This window comes from Phascolarctos cinereus, unplaced genomic scaffold, assembly GCF_003287225.1.
Source record: "Phascolarctos cinereus isolate Bilbo 61053 unplaced genomic scaffold, phaCin_HiC Scaffold_1;HRSCAF=81, whole genome shotgun sequence".
NCBI lineage: Eukaryota > Metazoa > Chordata > Mammalia > Diprotodontia > Phascolarctidae > Phascolarctos > Phascolarctos cinereus.
The window spans coordinates 194521835-194539177 of NW_027555514.1; the positions used below are offsets into that span (position 1 = coordinate 194521835).

General features: G+C 44.8%; 1 protein-coding gene across 1 annotated transcript in view; it reads left to right on the forward strand.

Annotated features, from left to right (window-relative positions):
- The window catches only part of B4GALNT3 (beta-1,4-N-acetyl-galactosaminyltransferase 3), a 148668-nt gene that overhangs the window by 121716 nt on the left and 9609 nt on the right, over window positions 1-17343 (forward strand). Inside the window, exons 4-18 of the mRNA XM_021001551.2 lie at window positions 2216-2311; window positions 3465-3555; window positions 4145-4245; window positions 5316-5383; window positions 6194-6272; window positions 6508-6574; window positions 7649-7792; window positions 8196-8305; window positions 10906-11006; window positions 11385-11464; window positions 12195-12990; window positions 14195-14511; window positions 15510-15663; window positions 15952-16024; window positions 16652-16805. Coding sequence (XP_020857210.1) covers window positions 2216-2311; window positions 3465-3555; window positions 4145-4245; window positions 5316-5383; window positions 6194-6272; window positions 6508-6574; window positions 7649-7792; window positions 8196-8305; window positions 10906-11006; window positions 11385-11464; window positions 12195-12990; window positions 14195-14511; window positions 15510-15663; window positions 15952-16024; window positions 16652-16805 — 2431 coding nt within the window. The remainder of the gene's footprint in view (window positions 1-2215; window positions 2312-3464; window positions 3556-4144; window positions 4246-5315; window positions 5384-6193; window positions 6273-6507; window positions 6575-7648; window positions 7793-8195; window positions 8306-10905; window positions 11007-11384; window positions 11465-12194; window positions 12991-14194; window positions 14512-15509; window positions 15664-15951; window positions 16025-16651; window positions 16806-17343) is intronic.

Genomic DNA, 17343 nt, shown 5'->3' on the forward strand with positions numbered 1-17343 from the left:
TAAGGCCAGCATTAGACATTTGCAGAGCCAACAATAGCATTTTCATGTTCCTGGAGCAAGCAGAACAAAAGGCACTCTCAATCCAGTTTTTGAGGGCCAGGTGTGGGAAGAACAGGGACCCTGGAACACTGGCACCAGTGGACATAAGCCTATTGATATTGAGGCACTGCAGGTGAGCCTCCTCACACTCATGGCAATGCAACTAATATGGGGGGGGCGGAGCCAAAGCTATTTGATAGCTTCCTATTTTAACTTGTTATTCAGGCTAACCACGTGCTGAGCTCAGTCACATCTTTGCTGCAGAAGGAATATAAGTCACGCTAATGGAGCATAAGCGCTAGTTGTCCTACCCTAGTTATGGCTCTGCCTACATGCCAGGGTTGTTTGGGCCATGCTTTGCAAATCTTAAAGAGTAGGATAAATGTGAACTTAGGAAGGCTTTATGGAAGGACATGAACAAGAATTATAAAGGATGAAAAGGCACAAACTGGGTCAGATCTGTATGGGTGTCTGGAGTGCCCTTCGAAGGGAGGCCATTGACCCATTAAAGTAGGGGTTCTTAACCTTTTTTGTATCATAGACTTCTTTCACTATCTAGTATAGTCTACAATGCCCTTCTCAGATACACTTTTTAATGCATAAAATCAAATGCATGAGATTACAAAGTTAATCAATTATATTGAAAAAAATTCAATCATGTTGAAACAATTATATTTAAAAAAAAACAACCAAGAAATCTCTAGAACAACAATAGGCTCCAGGATAAGAACCCCTGAACTTACTAAAGTATTGAAATACCCAGGAAGTGCTGGGGTTACAGAACAGTCAGTGTCTCCTGCTTCAGGATGGTATTTCTCATGGGGTTGAGCTAAGTTGCTCAGTCATGGTTCTCAGTCCCTCTCCACTCTCCTAGATGCTTTCTTCTCTTTTGTTATCCACATCTAGGAGCTTGCCCTCCCTCCTTCACCCCCTCCCTTCCTCATCCTCATTCCCCCCTCCCTCCTAGCCCCTGGGATCTCTCAGCACTATAGGCTTTGTGCCACCTACTTCTATCTGGGGCTCTGATCTCAGCTACCTTCATTGCTTTCCTCTGCCCAAGAAATCAAACAAAAGCTGTCATGGAGGTTATCCTGGGTGATTTACATATCCCATGAGTCTAGCAGATAAGGAGTGAAACCTGTTTATATCTCATATCTGCATCCCTACCACCCCTAGTCTGGAGATCAGGCTTAGGTGGGAGTGTAAACTGAAACTCTTTGTCAGGGGGTCAATAAAGCCAGGCTTTCCCTGTCTCTCCCCCTCCCCCCACAAGCCCTCCCACTGGCTGTAAGAATGTGGTTATGTGATCCAAGCATCATCAGTCCGTGAGGTGTGTCCTCCTAATGGTAACCTGACTCCAGGTCCTATCTGCCACTCAGGCAGCAGGTCTGATACCCAGAGGAGAGAGGAAAGAGCTCCAGTCTCTCTGCTTCTGTTGGCTTTATGGTTTCCCTTTGCCCAGGGAAGTTGAAGTTTTTCCACATTCATTTGGGTATAACCATGGGCAGATGTGAGTAGGACAACTTAGAGATGGAGGCATAGGGACAGAATCAGTAGAGGGGGTTGGGAGCAAATGCTTTTGTGATGTGGTTTGCTCCCCTTCCCCCCTAATCATAAGGTCTCCAGATTCCTCCTTGCAGAATTTTCCCAGCTGCTTCCTACAGTAGCGAGTTGTGAGCATGAAGACCAGGATGGATAAGGTTTCACCAGCAGACAGCTGTGGAGCTCTGTTCATGGGGCAGCAGGAGGAGGGAGGGAAGAAGAGATCAGGAACTTAAATGAAACCCAGCTTGTCCTTTGTTCCTGGATTTCCTTCTTCCGGCTCTTCTGAGGCCTTCTGCTGTCACTGATACCATTTGAGAATGGTACCACTGCCCTTGGGAGCTCAGGGCCAGACACTTTTCTGGCATGGAAGGATCAGGGTGACAGAGCTTGAGTGTCAGGCACAGCCTCCCTTAGTGGCCCAGAATATGGGCATGAATGTTGGCTTCTGAGAAGGAGCTGTTCCCAAAGGTGATAGAAACATAGCACAGCAGTCCCTTCCCACTGGCTGCATTGATCCAACATGGGGCTGCCTGCTGAGTGTCCCGAGGCAGACATGGGACTACTTCTCAGAGCTGTAGAGGTGTGATATCAGAGGAAGCACCTCCCCCTTACCCTCACTTGCTCCTTACAGTTCCAGGGTCGTGCCAACTTGCATGTGTTTGAAGATTGGTGTGGAAGCTCCATCCAGCAGCTCCGAAGGAATCTTCATTTCCCACTCTACCCCCATGTGAGTGCCTGCCTTGGCCTCCCCTCTGCTCCTGTCTCTGTCCTCTCCTCTGCTCTCCCTGGCATTTAACTGCTCCTACCTTCTGCCTGACCCTCTTTGAGCCTAAAATGACCCTCCCCCCACCATGCACTTTTTATTCCCTGAGCTTTCCCTTCTCTTTGGGGCCATTTTTGCTTCTGCACCATGGATTCCTCTAACTCCTACACTCAGCAGCACCTCCAATCTTTTCAGTTCCCTCTCTTATTTCTTGGTTTAATTTTTTTCTTTTATTATTATGAACTTGGCATCAGCAATCTTGAACATTTCCATATGCAAAGAACAGCAAAGGAGAATTTCATATGAAAACCATGAATCTCTATTATATACAGCTTGGTTTTTTTAAGCATATAACAAAGTCAACAGATTACTTCCAAAGCTTCCCTGCTTGTCCATGTCTCCTTCTGAACTTCCTTCTCTTCTGTTCATTTTTTACATGTTTCATTGATACTTTTTCTTCTGGTTTTTTTTTTTAAACTTTCCTAGCTCTACCCTCTTCTCCCCCCCACCAAATAATACTCCCAAAGTCCTTCCCTGGAACAAATAAAGCACACTGTCTTTCATTTCCTTAATGACTTATTCCCACATCACTCCTCTCTTCCCTTCCTCTACCCCCACTCAAGTACACCTGCTGTTCTTCTAATCTTTATTCCTTTCCCTCAGCAAACCATCTTTTCCTCTCCATCCCTCTCTCCCCAACCTTACTAGGTCCCAGAGAGAATCCTCTGCTGCTTCCCATTTCCCTAGGCTGCAAGACCACAAGCAATTGCTCATCCCTCTTCATTGCCTTCTCTTCCAGCACATACTAACACAATCTCATAAAGATCAAACACACTAAGAGAGTAGGAAGGAGTGGTAGAATATTTCAGTTTTCACCAGGCTCTTTGCCTGTTTTCTTTTTGGGTCTGGGGCATATGGACCTGACTTATCATATGAGATTAATATTCATCCTGAAAAAGATAATAAATGCTAATAATCCCTGGATTATTAGCTCAGTTGCCATAAACTTTTTTCTTCTCTTCACTCTCTTCTTGTTCTCATTCCTCACATCTCTCATACTTCCGATGGTGTCCAATTCGGGTTATTAATTTTCTTCCCCCTCCTCTGATCTTCTCAGACCCGAACCACAATAAGGAAGTTAGCTGTATCTCCCAAGTGGACCAACTATGGGCTCCGGATCTTTGGCTACCTGCACCCTTTCACTGATGGTGAGACCAGATTCCATGAGCCACTCACCCTTTTGCTCCTGAACACAGGGTTTTCCTCTCTCCCAAAGGCCCAACAGAAATACCCCCCAAATGGATCTGGAGGTGGGAAATAGGGCAGCCTCAGACTGGTTAAATCCTCAGTTAGGGATTCAGCAAGTGTTAGCTGAGGCCTCAGAGTCCTCTGCCCCTGAGGATCTCCATCCACGTTGTCCCCTCCATCCTTACAGTGACCTCCCAGGAGACAAGAAAGGAGCTAGAATAAGTCTAATAGGCAAGCCAGATCACAAGGTAGGAAGGAACTTTGGCTCTTAGATTATATCAAATATCACAGGCCTCCTGCCTAGTAGCCTGATGCCCCAGTCCCCATTCCCCTGATACTTTCCAGGCTTTGTAGCTTCAGCTCCCTGTTCAGACCTCTTGTCTGACTCCTAGGAGATTGCCATGACAACCCCAGAGCAACAGTTACCCCTTTGGGACCAGCTGGCCTCAAGGGCAGGCTGTTGCTCAGAAAGAGCTAAGAGAGTTTGTCCCTTAATCTTGGAATCTCTTCCTCCTTCTCCCCTACCCTTTACCTCATCCCTCCCTACAGGAGATGTCCAGTTTGCTATTGCTGCAGATGACAACGCTGAGTTCTGGCTAAGCTTCAGTGACCAGATCTCAGGCCTCAAGCTGATGGCTAGTGTGGGCAAGGTACAAGTCTTCTCATCCCCAGCAGGTTCCCTCTTTGATTCTGGACAGCCAGGAGTCCTCCTCCATTCTCATATCATCACCATTACTGCCACTCTTTTCATCTGAGCTCAGTTGAGAGAGCAGAATGATTCTAACACCTCCCACACACATACCCATTTTACACAGTCAACTAGCATTAAGATCTTTCTATATACCAGGCACTTGTGCCAAGTTCTGGGGCGTACAAAGAAAGACAAAAAAAAGATAAATAGTCCCTGCTTTCAAGGGGCTCACATATTTAATTTGGGGAGACCACATGCAAATAACTATAAAAACAAGATACATACAGGACAAATTGAAGCAGTCTCAGTGGAAGGCATTAAGATTAAGGAAGGGGGTAGCTAGGTGGTGCAGTAGATATAGCACTGGCCCTGGAGTTAGGAGGATCTGAGTTCAAATCCAGTCTCAGACACTTACTAGCTGTGTCATCCTGGGCAAGTCACTTAACCCCAATTGCCTCAAAAAAAAAAGATTAAGGAAGACTGGGAAATGTTTCTTGCAGAAAGTGGGACTTTAGCTGAGACTTGAAGGAAGCCAGGGAAGGTTGGAGGTGGAGATGAAGAGTTCTAAGCATAGCTCGGGGATAAACTGAGGCACAAGGAAGTACTGAGAGTCAAAGTGACCTACAGCTGGGAAGTGACTTCAGAGGGATTCTTCAGTGACAAGAACTGTGTGATATATTTATTTTATGCCCCATACTGCCTATTGTTAGGCACAGAGTGCCTCAATAAATCTCAATAAATGCTCAATAAATCTTTCTCAGTTGGCTTGACTGCTCAGCTCTCATAGGAAAAGCTGGTTTGTTTCATGCCAGAGACAAGCCTGCTTTTGATTTACAGTTTAACCACTCTCCCCCTCAAACTCCTTTCTCTCCTTCTTTCCCTTTCTTCCTCTGTTCCTTCTTCCCTCCTCCTCTCCTCTGATTTTCCTCATGTATTCTCCTATCTCTTCCCATCTCTTTCCTTTCCTCATTTCCTCACTCTCTTTTCATTTCCTTTTTCTCTCTTGCTCTTCTCCCACTCCAACTCTAGACAGGAAAGGAGTGGACTGCACCTGGAGAGTTTGGAAAATTCCGAAGTCAAATTTCCAAGCCAGTGAGGTGAGTGGGCCATCTCTCCCCTCCCCATTCCTAATGTTTAGTTGTGGGGTCTGACTCTCCAAATCTTCTCTATGCCAGAGCTTCCAGACTCTTTAGCAATATATAATTCAAAGCATCATCTAATGTTCAAAGGAAGGAGCCTTAGAAATCATCTAGTCCAGTATCCTCATTTTATAGGTGAGGAAAGTAGGGTCTAAAGAGATGAAATAACAGGGGATTAATGGCAGAGCTGGATTCCCTAACCCTCGGATCAGCACTCCTTTCCCTAGACAAGTCTGAGGCTCATTGTCTAATGACCATTTACCTCAAACTCAAAGATAGCTGTATTCATATGGTCTTAATGTACAGTATACATGGCCATATCAACTTTGGGGAGCTTCTGTGCTCCCTCATGACCTTGCAATATTCTCTACATTGGAAAAAGGGAGAGGGAACCTGGATGGCCAGGCCTTTCGAACTGAAATATCTTTTGCACTGTGTGGAAATTAGTGGACGAAGGTTATTCATTAGAATGGCCCCTGAGTGCCTCCTGGCGGCCAACTCTGAATTTCTTCAGCCAAGACAATTCATTTAAATGACGTGTCTGAAGAGTCCTCCAGAATCACAGGATTTAGAGCTAGAAGGGACCTTAGACATTCTCTAGTCCAACAAAGACTCCCTTGAGAAGGAAATAGGTCTCTCAGGGAAAATTATTGCAGAGCTGATAGGAGCTGGGGCATGGTACAGTGGAAGAGTTGGGTTTATTACAGACGTAGTTGGGGGATCAAAGTGACACCTTTCAGCATTTCTCTCTGCTATCTCCTCACCCAGCCTGTCAGCTTCTAGAAGGTACTACTTTGAAGTGTTGCACAAACAGAATGACCAAGGGACAGATCATGTGGAAGTGGCGGTGAGTATGCTCTAAGCTGTTCTTTCCCCTCCTAACCCTGTTGTCATACCCCCTCTTAACCAGAGCTTACTATTCTATAGTAATAGTTGCTAGTTGCTTACTAGCAATAACTTACTAGTTGCTTGTTAGCAACAGAAGCAATAACATCTTTGGCTTTCCAGCTCTGTCTCTCACCCAGCTCTGTCTCACACAGCTCATCTTCAACCTTCCACATCAATTCTTTTTACTATTCCAGTGGCGGCTGAATGACCCTGGGGCCAAGTTCACAGTCATTGACTCTCCATCCCTGTCCCTCTTCACAGGTGAGTAGGCTGATGGAGTAGAGTTGCCCCACCTGGGGAATCAGGCTCTGAACTTGATTTTGACTGGTTTTGGGTTTTTTTGGGGGGAGGAGGGAAGAAAGAAGCCATTGCAGGCAGGGGTAAACACTAACTAAAGCAGCGGGAGAAACAAAGAGGTACTTTGTGGCAGATTTCAGGGGTTTTTCTTGAGCATGAGAGAAGGAGAAATAAGCACTCTTGGGACCGGCTTGAAAAGCTGAAGCCAGACTGAACTAGATAAAGGCAGGAGCCTGGCAAGGTTATAAAGCAGGGATTCTTAACCTGGGCCCATAAACTTGTTTTCTCAAAGAAATATTTTGATAACTGTATTTTACATAGTTTTCTTTGTAATCTTATGTATTTTATTTTATGCTTTAAAAACTTTGAGGGGGGTCCATAGTCTTCATCAGACTGCCAGTAGGGTCCAAGACACACAAAAAAGGTCAGAAACTTATGTTCATCGAGTCATGAAATTTTTTAATCCAACTCCCTTGTCTTCCAGATGATGACTCTTAGAGGAGCTATAGGCAAAGGAGAAAATAGTTAATCATTTGTTTTAAATATCTAGTAAATGAACTGTGTAGCTTGCAGTGATTTTGGTTGTTGAGGGCAAAAATGTGTCTTTCTATCCCATTAATGGGGCTCTTCTTTGGTCTTAAAAATTGAAGAATGGTGAGCCCAGAAGGCAGAGAGAGGATAAAAGTAATCCTCGGAGGCTAAGCATAGCACTTAGTCAAAAAAAGAGAGGGAATGGATGAAAATAGAAGTCAAAGTGAAGGAACTAAAGGCATAAGAGGATGAAAGAGCCAGTAAGGCCCCTTAGATCTCAGGGAAAGGAACAATTGAGACGAGAGGGATATTGCAGAGAGGAGACTGGTGACTTAGAAGATAAGAACCCTTTTGAAGGGTTTGAAGTCTCTTGAAACTTGGGATCTTGACTCTTAGCTGAATATTCATCACATCTAGAACAATGAGAGGAACGTGCTCTATGCTGGACTCCTTCTAGAGCTCACAGCCTCCCCTCACCCACATTGACCTTTCTCTTTCTGGGCCCAGATGAGACACTGCTCAAGATGGATGAGGTGGCCCACATCCCACAGACAGTGGCCAGCCATCCAGGCCCTCTGGATTCACTACCCACAGATCAGGAGCACCCTGCTGACATGCTGAGGCCTGATCCCCGGGACACCCTATACCAAAGTAAGACCTTAAACCATGCCTTGGCCACCCTGGGCACATTCCTGAAGAGGTAGTACTGAAGGGGACCTAGAGAGACATAGCTCCCCAGCTCTGGGCTTTGAGTGGGCGACAACTCCTTCCCTAGAGAATCTGTAAGAGGGGAGGACGGAGAGGTGGCACAGGGAGATGTAGTGAGGAGATATGTCCCTCATTGCCACTTTCTAACCTAAGTACTCCCCAAATGATAGACAGATCTGTGTTCTAGGGACTGTTATTTAATATTCCTTGCCATTAAGGGTGCCCATTTTACATTGCCCTGGGAGAGCAGTACCAGGATCAACATGGCAGCCACTAGCAATGGCTTTGAGTCATTTACAGCAAACTCACACCCACCTGTGTATCCTCTTTCCTTTCCTCCCATCAGTGCCTTTGATCCCCAAATCTCAACTTCGCCGGGTTCTACCAGATTGCCAGTATAAACCCAGCTACCTAGTGAATGGCTTCCCCCTACAGCGCTACCAGGGACTCCAGTTTGTAAGTCTTGTCCTGGGAAGGTTTTGGGGAAAAGGGCAAGGAAGCATGGGGCGTGGACAGATGGGGTCTCTAAGACGCTCTCTCCTTTCTCTCTGTATCACCCCTGGCAATCAGAAATTCAACAAACTAAGTACCTTCTTTATGGAGTTCACTGAGCTAAATCCTGGGGATTCAAAAGTAAAAAAATGAATCCACAATTCAAGTTCATGCCCTCTGGGAACTTTCAGTCTAATATTTTGAAGCACCTGCATTCTGAACCTATTTTTCTCACCCAAGTAGGTGAGCTGGCAGGGACCTGTGAAAATAGTCACCCACTCCTAGGGAGTCACTTCCCACAATAAGTGGTATGAAGAAGGCTTTCCCCAGGGCCTCTCAAGTCCAATGATATCAGGAGTAGGTTAAACCTGTCACACTTGGGCACTTGGAGTCAATCAACCAGCAATAATGTATTCTGCTAGAACAGTGTTTCCTAAACTTCATTTGGCCATAGGGAATATTGGGACTTGGAATACATTGCCAGGACCTAGAAATGCTGTTTTGGGATGAGATAAAATACTCTCAGGATAAAAGAGAGGACAGAATTATGGAGCATAATCAAGGAAATTAAACCTGTTTTCATATTGTACAAATGTGACCTGGTAGAGATCATAAGGTACTGTTTTTTAAACCCAAATCTTTGGATCTTAGGGAGTGAGGGAGACAATTTAGCCAGGATATTCCTAAACAGGCACAAAGGTGCCATAAAATTGTAATACGGACAAGCAGAAGACAGTAGCTGAGAAGACCAGTCTGGGATCTATGTGGGCTGAAGATAGCAGTTTTGGAAGCAGAAGCCAAGGTTAACATCTGAGGTTACAGATTGTATAACTAAGAGAGACTGGTAGTAGTACCTAAGGCTAATGTCTGACCAAGCATAGCACCACAGACAGACATCAGAGGAATAAAGGGAAATGAGTCCTAAGGTTCAGGAATCCAGGCTTCCTTTGTGAGTAATCAACAGGCTATTTGGCTAGACAAGGAATTTTCATTCTGCTGAATTTGCTGTGGTACTGGCAAATTTTTAAATCTAGCCTTGCACAGCTGGGCCCCACCATGTAACTTCTCTTGAATTCCCTTTAGCTGGAAGGTTCCTATGTTTGCCCTTATTACCTTCCAAAGTAACTCTGGACTCTATCCAGTGCCACAAAATAAGAGGGAAATGCCTCATATGATGAATATTCTTTTAAAAACTTCATTTTATATTTAACATTTTAGAGGGGAAAATTTTCTCAAGAAAAATATATTTACTACTACTGTGTTTTAAGAAATGATGAAAGAGATGGTTTTAGAGAAACCTGGAAAGACTCATATGAACTGATACAAAGTGAAGTGAGCAGAACTGGGAGGAACAATTTATAGAGAAACAACATCATAAAGACGAATGACTTTGAAAGACTTAGGAGTTCTGATCAACACAATGACCAACCACGATTCTGGAGGACTTAAGATGAAACATGTTATCTGCTTCCTGATAGAGAGGTGATGAATTCAGAGTACATTTTGGGGGGGCCAGTTCAGGAAGTTGTTTTGCTAGACGTGTTTACAATAAGGGTTTTGTGTTATTGTCTCAATAGAGGTGAGGGAGAGATGGAAGGGAGATAATGCAAACCTGAAAGTAAAATAAAATCCATTTAAAAGAAACAGAAGACTCTGTTCACATTGCACAGAATAGAGGTACTGTGCAGAACACAGTTGGAAAAATGATGGTTTCAAGTCTGGGCAAGGTGTATTAAGCTGGAGTATGTCCCCTTGGGTAGGACTAGTTGCCTATGTCCAGTCATTTTTCAGTTGCGTCTGACTCTTAGTGACCCCATTTGGGGTTTTCTTGGCAAAGATCCTGGAGGTTTGCCATTTCCTTCTCCAGATCATTTTTCAGATGAGGAAACTGAGGCAATTGGAGTTGTGGCTTGCCCAGGGTCACCCAGCTAGTAAGTGTCTGAGGCTGGATTTGAACTCAGGAAAATGAGTCTTCCTGACTCCAGGCCAGGAGCTCTAACCATTGCATCACCTAGCTGCCCAAGGCAGAGAAGATGAAGTTTTAACAGGCAAGTCACATTACACAGACATGAAACTGACCAGACTGTGTCCAGACTTATAGAATGATTTTAAGAGGGATTAGGAATGGTGCTGGCAGACTAGAGAATGGATGTATGTGTCATCAAGCAGGGGAAGGAAGCGGTCAGAAAGAAGAAGGTTATTTCAGGAATATAAAAGAATTTAAGCAAAAGTTTTGGAGGCAGGAGAAGGAAGCAGTCTAAACCCAGTGAGAGAAGTTGGCTGCCACAGATATTTGTGAACTAGGATAAAATGGGGGGATGAAAGCCGACAGGCAATGGGAGATTAAAATTTTACATTTGTCCCATAGGGCAATAGATGTAAGGAATGAAGTGATCTAAACAGCACATGTGGCCCATTTAGAGTCCACAGTTCTTCTTTCTTTTTCTGACATCCTGGGCAGGCCGAGGCCAGGTCCTGAATGGTGAATGCCTATGAAACACCAATGGGAAGATGCTCAACTTTAGACTATGATTTGTCTTCTCTCCCTCTTCCTCTTCCTCCAGGTTCATTTGTCTTTTGTTTACCCGAATGACTATACTAGATTGAGTCACATGGAGACACATAATAAATGCTTCTACCAAGAGAACTCATACTATCTGGACAAGTAAGTAACACTAGCCTGGGGCATAGAGGTGATCTCTCTCCATTTCTTGGAGTCTTGCAAAAAGCCATGGACAGATCAATGTGATCTGAAGGAATAGAACAAAATCTCTTCTGTCCTGAGGATCCTTTGATCCTGGGAATCCCACTGCCCCAAGATTGACTGAGAGAAGGAAAAAGCCCTGAGTTACAATATTTTCTCGTTGTAAAACACAACAAATGCAGCACATTTAGGTCTGAGTGAGCTTCCCACTTCTTCTTCAGTGCAAGGCATTGCTCGTCGTCTCTTGCTGGGCGTCCAACAAAGGAGCGGCCAGTAGTCACCCTGTAACATCATGGTGGGGAGCTAGGGTGCTAAGGGTGCTTTTCTCCCTTTCTGTAGGTTTGGCTTTCAGAAATACATCAAAATTGACCAACTGGATAAGCAGAGTCCAGAGCTCAAGGACAGACTGGAGCAACCAGGTAAGGAACTCGAGACTGAGACTTCCACAGCTACTGCCTCCTTTGAATTTCCAGTAGGGAGTTCTCATTGAGTCTAATGTAAAATCTTATAGACTTTGATGTAAGTTCCTTGAGGGCAGGGTCTATCTTGCTTATGTGTTTGTATGCTTAGTGACTAGCACAGTCCTCCCTGGCATGTTGTAAGAGTTTAATAAATGCTTGCTGATTGCTTGATTCTACAAGTCTAATAGATTGTTAAAACTGGAAGGGTCCTCAAAAATTCACCTTGTGCAACCCCTTTATCTTATAGATGAAAAAACTGAGGCCCAGAAAGGGTGAAGTTACTTTCCCAAGGTCTCACAGGTAGTAAGTAGGTCAGAACTGGAACCCAAGTTTTCTGATTTCAGGCTCAGGATTCTTTCCCCCATACCCTGTGCCTTCCTCAAGCCATAGGCACAGCATGAGACAGTAGAGCTGTGCAAAGATCCTTTAGCATTGAATTAATTTGTCGGAAGGCACTGATTATGCTGTTGGTACCTGGCACTGAGCTAGATGAGTGGTGCCTAAAGTGGGAAAACTAAGCATTGTTCCTCTAACTCACAAAGCCATGCAACCCCAGAATCAATACTACGAGACAGCAGTAGGAACCTTCCTGGCAGAGGTGGAGTGTGGCTGGATGGTGTTTCTCATCCCACCCATTTTTCGGTTTCTTCCTTCTTGACATTAACCACGTCTACATGGCTACTTGTAGGTTTTGAGGAGGACCTTCCCAATGAGTCTCAGTATGGCGATCAGGAAGGAGAATTCCACACCCCCACTGACCGGGGCCCTGCGATCTTGGAAGATGAGAACAACCCTACTTCCGTCCCTGGTCAGGATGCCACGGACTATCACCTCAGAAGCCGGAGGAGGCTTCTAGCCACACATCCTAGGAGCTCCCCAGCAGCTCTACCAGACAAGAACAACAAAGCTTCCTCTAGAATGAGGACAAGTGATGCGGCACTCAAGAACTCCAGAAAGAGGAGCGAGCAAGAGTCCAGCCTTAAGCATGTCCAAGGAGCGTCTCGTCCCAGCCAATACCTCACTGAGCACTTGGCAGTGACTTCCCCTCAGTTCAAGAGGTCCAGGCTGGGAGGGAGGCACCACAGGCACACCTTGGATCAATCTCAGTGGCTGAATCAGGTTCAGTCATATATTGTGGAACAGAGAAAGGCTGATGGAGCCGAGCCAGAGGCCCCCGGGAGAATTCAGCAGGGGGAGGAGGTGGTGGTGGCTGAAGATGAGGAAAGGCAGATGGAGGGGGAGGAAGAAGAGGAAGAAGAGGAAGAGGAGGAGGATTTAGGGGATGCATTTGAATATGTACCTCTGTTTGACCCTGCGGTGAACTGGAATCAGACCTTCAGTGCCCGAAATGTGGACTTCCAGACCCTGAGGACTGATTGGATTGACTTAAATTGCAACACATCGGGCAACCTGTTGTTGCGGGAGAGAGAAGCCTTAGAGGTCACACATGTATTTCTGAAGAGGCTGAACCAGAAGACAAGGGGGTAAAGTAAAAGAGTTCTTGTGTGGGGTGGGGACGTGGGGAGAGGGAAGGGCAGAGGAACTGGTCTGACATGAAGTTTAAATCTTTTCAGGTGACTGATTACTCCTAGCATGTATGAGTTAAATGTATTGACTCTCTAGCCACTCTCAATTAAGGTGTGTTGAGTGCTTTCTGGAGGGGTGTGGCCTAGTATTGGTGCTCTAAAGTTTTGGTGGCTATGGATTCTAAGAATCTTAGTTGCCTGGAGGAGGAGCCAGGAGGCCTAGTGGATGGAGCCCTGAGCTTGGAGTCAGGAAGACCCAAGTTCAAATCTGGCCTCAGACCCTTACTTGCTGTATGAGCTGGGCAACTCACTTAACTCCTGTTTGTCTCAGTTTCCTCACCTGTAAAATGGGGATAATAATAGAACCAGTCTTCCATGGTTGTTGCGAGGATCAAATGAGATAATAATTGCAAAACACTTAGCACAGTGCCTGGCTCATAGTAAATGCTATCATTATCATTATTATTATAAGGAAGGAACAAAGCTTTGCCACCAAGTAGCCATGCGATCTGATTGCCAACCACTTCACCTTCTTGAGCTTCATTTACAAATCTACAAATAATAGCTTTATTTGTAAATTTACAAATAATAATAAAATAAGAAGGTTGGACTCGATTTTCTCTGAGATCCCTCCAGACTGGACAAAACTGGGTGTGCTTACATGAAGCATTTCTTTTTAATCATGGAAGACTTTTTGGAGGAAAGCCTACCACTCTAGAGCTTCTTAGTTCTACAGCTCAGAGACCATAGAGCACTGGTATTAATAAATCAGAATAAATTAGTTCAGATATAAGTAAAGTTCAATTTCAATGGTTTGATAAGGAATGTAGTATAGTAAAAAAAAATAAATCAATAGACTCAAAGTTAGGAGACCTAGCTCTCTGAGTGCAGGCTCTGTCCCCAATAGCAACATGATCCTAGATGAGTCACTTAAACTCTTTGAGCCTTAGTTTTCTTATCTGTCCAATGGGATAATTACATTTACATGGCTTATCCACCATGGTTATTGTGAGCAAAGTACTTTGAGTCCTATAAAGTGTCATATAAATGTGGGTTATTATTTGAAGCCCACTTTTGAGATCTCTGACCCTATAACCAGAACGCAGAGGGATGGAGCAGTAGAGAAAAAGATGATGAAGCCATTCCCCCCATCCTACCTTAGGCGGTACCAGCTACATCGTGTTGTGAACATAGAGAAACGTCAGGACCGACTCAGAGGGAGTCGTTACCTATTGGAGCTGGAACTTCTGGAGAAGGGTGGCCAGCTAATGCGGCTATCAGAGTATGTGCTGTCAAGGGACTGGCGAGGGGTTAGTGTGGGTGGTGGCAAGGAGCCGGAAGCACACAACTTACGTGGCATGGTCTTGGGCCACCAGCGCCAGCGGCACCTGCTAAACAGCCAATCCAAAGAACCTGAACTGTGCTGGCCCCTCGGCTTCTCCTGGAACCATCATGCGGTTGTTCACTTTATTGTGCCTGGTGAGTCACATGGCAGGGGGAGGGCATTTTAGTGGAGCAGGGTGTTATAACAGGGTGGGATACCATAACCAATTATAACTGGCCAAAGGAGATCCCGCTTTGAGGTTATTATAAGAGGTAAAGTGTGGTAATGGGATGAGAGGTAGGATAAAAGGGCATGAATACTGTAATGTGTTAGATAGATGGACTGGATGTTGAGATGGTTCAGTGGACAGAGTACTGAGGCTGGAGTCAAGAATCTGGCCTTAGACACTTACTAGCTTGTATGACGCTGGGCAAGTTGCTTAATCCTGTTTACCTCAGTTTCCTCATCTACCACCTCAGTTTCCTCATTTGCCAGATAAACTGGAGAAGGAAATGGCAAACTACTCCAGTATATTTGGCAAGAAAACCCCAAATGGGGTCATAGAGAGTCAGACATAACTGAAGTGACTAAACAACAACAATAATTGTCTTGGGGGCAGCTAGGTGGCACAGTGGATAAAGCACCGGCCCTGAAGTCAGGAGTTCAGATCCAGCCTCAGACCAAAACACTTGACACTTACTATCTGTGTGACCCTGGGCAAGCCACTTACCCCCAGTTGCCTAAAAAAAAAAAAACCAAAAACCAATAATTGTCTTAACAAATAATAAAAGCATCAATAATAATTGATAGAAATATGAAAATAAAGAGTTGTAGTAAGGGCTTTATAATGAATTAAAGTATGTAACATTATTATAATAAGATGAACAAGACAACATGATTATTATGGCAACTCAAGGCTATGTTAAGTAGCATAACACATTATCCCAAGCAATTCTCATGTGGGCATGTTCAGTGGATGTGAAGAGGCAAGAGTACATGGTAAATTTGGTTAGGGGTAAGAGATACTCTTTGGCTCTAAGTCACGTATAGAGTTCACATTAGCCATGATATAAACAGAGGGTGGTTAGGGCCTACAGGATGCATCAGTGCCTAACATCTTTTTTTTTTCTACCTGTCCCTCATCCCTTAATAGTGAAGAACCAGGCACGCTGGGTTCAGCAGTTCATCGATGACATGGAGAAGCTGTCCCAGGTGACTGGCGATCCCCATTTCAACATCATCATCACTGACTATAGCAGTGAGGACATGGATGTAGAGATGGCACTTAAGAGATCCAGTCTGCGAAGGTGAGATGGTAACATGCTGGCCAGTGGGAGAGCCTGGGCATTTTATTTTCATAAGAACACAAGCAAATTGTTGTAGGTAAAGCCAACAGGTAAACCCAGTTACCTCTACTCTAGGGTTGGCCTCCACTCTAGGGCTATTTTCCCCTTTTGTAAGTCTGACCTCAGAGCCCCTTGGCTGACCCAAGGCTCCCCACCACATTCCTGCCCTATTCCTGCTCAACATCTTCAGAGAACTTCTATCCCCAGAATCCAGGACTCAGGATGCTGTCTAATCTCTCTTCCCTGCAGCTACCAGTACATGAAGTTGACTGGGAACTTTGAGCGCTCAGCAGGGCTTCAGGCTGGTGTGGACCTGGTGAAGGTAAAGAGGGTAGAAAGAATTTAGTCTTGGACTAGGGAAAGAGAAGGATAGGGTGGTACTGCTCCCTTTAAGTATATAAAGCTAACAATTTCACCAGCGAAAGGGGGTGGGAGCATTCTCTCAGGGGCCTATCTCAGGAGGCGATTGGGTAACCCAGGGGGTAGCCTGAATTTCTAGAGCAGCTGCTCATATGCTCCTAGAAACTCTGTTTTATGGAAGACACAATCTTAAATTTGTCCATTTATTTCCTATTGGTTGGCAGCTCCAGGGAGGTACCTGATGCTGCATTAGAAAGGGATCTGAACAAAACTAAAGGAAGGAGAAAACAGGGGTGTTCTGGAGCAAGCTCAGATTGTTAAATTTCCATTATGAGTATTTAAACTCCAGAAATCAGCAAACACTACAAATCAGAGTTTGATTTATTATTGCTTTGTTGGTTATCTAGAGTCTAGACTTAAGAAAGTGACAGAGAACATGCTGATAATGAAGGTTAAGTGTTAGTGTGTTGTATGTAAGTTTTTTTCCCCTGGGAAGTGGGTTGTTTAACATTTACCAGCACACCTTTGGAAGGAGAGCTACCTGTTTGCACTGGCAAGCTGACCTGATCCTACCTGCATCTGTCTCCAGGACCCACACAGCATTATCTTCCTTTGTGATCTCCATATACACTTTCCGCCTGGAGTCATCGATGTCATTCGGAAGCACTGTGTGGAGGGCAAGATGGCCTTTGCTCCCATGGTGATGAGGCTGCAGTGTGGGGCAACACCACAGTGGCCTGAGGGTAAGTACTGACCCTGGCTGAAGAGAACCCCTGGATCATTCTCTGTAAGGCTAAAACAAGTCATTACCTTGAACTCTACCACTAATACCTAGCTGATATCTCTGCCCCCCTCACCCTACAACAGTAAACTCTATGTACTCTGTATATGTGTACTGAAAGCAAGAACAATGAAACCAGGTATCTACTGTAAGACTACACTCCTACCTACCCTCATCATAGTTAAACCAAACCACTGTCTTTGCTCCATTTCTACGCTGCTGGGGGTGGAATCCAGGAAAAATATCAGCAGCCCAACAGCTTGTGTGGTTCTAAAAGCTTGGGATTTGCCCCTGGTTCACAGAGTCCCAGAAATCAATTCAATTCAATATGCTTTTAGTAAGTATTTACCATATATAAGACATTGTGCGAAACACAATAAATACGGAGACAAAAGAGAAAAACTGCCCCTTCTTTACATTATGTTGGAGGATATAGCTTGTAAACCTAATACAAGATGATCAGAGGAAAGAAAACGCTGACCACTAGGGGGTCAGCAAAG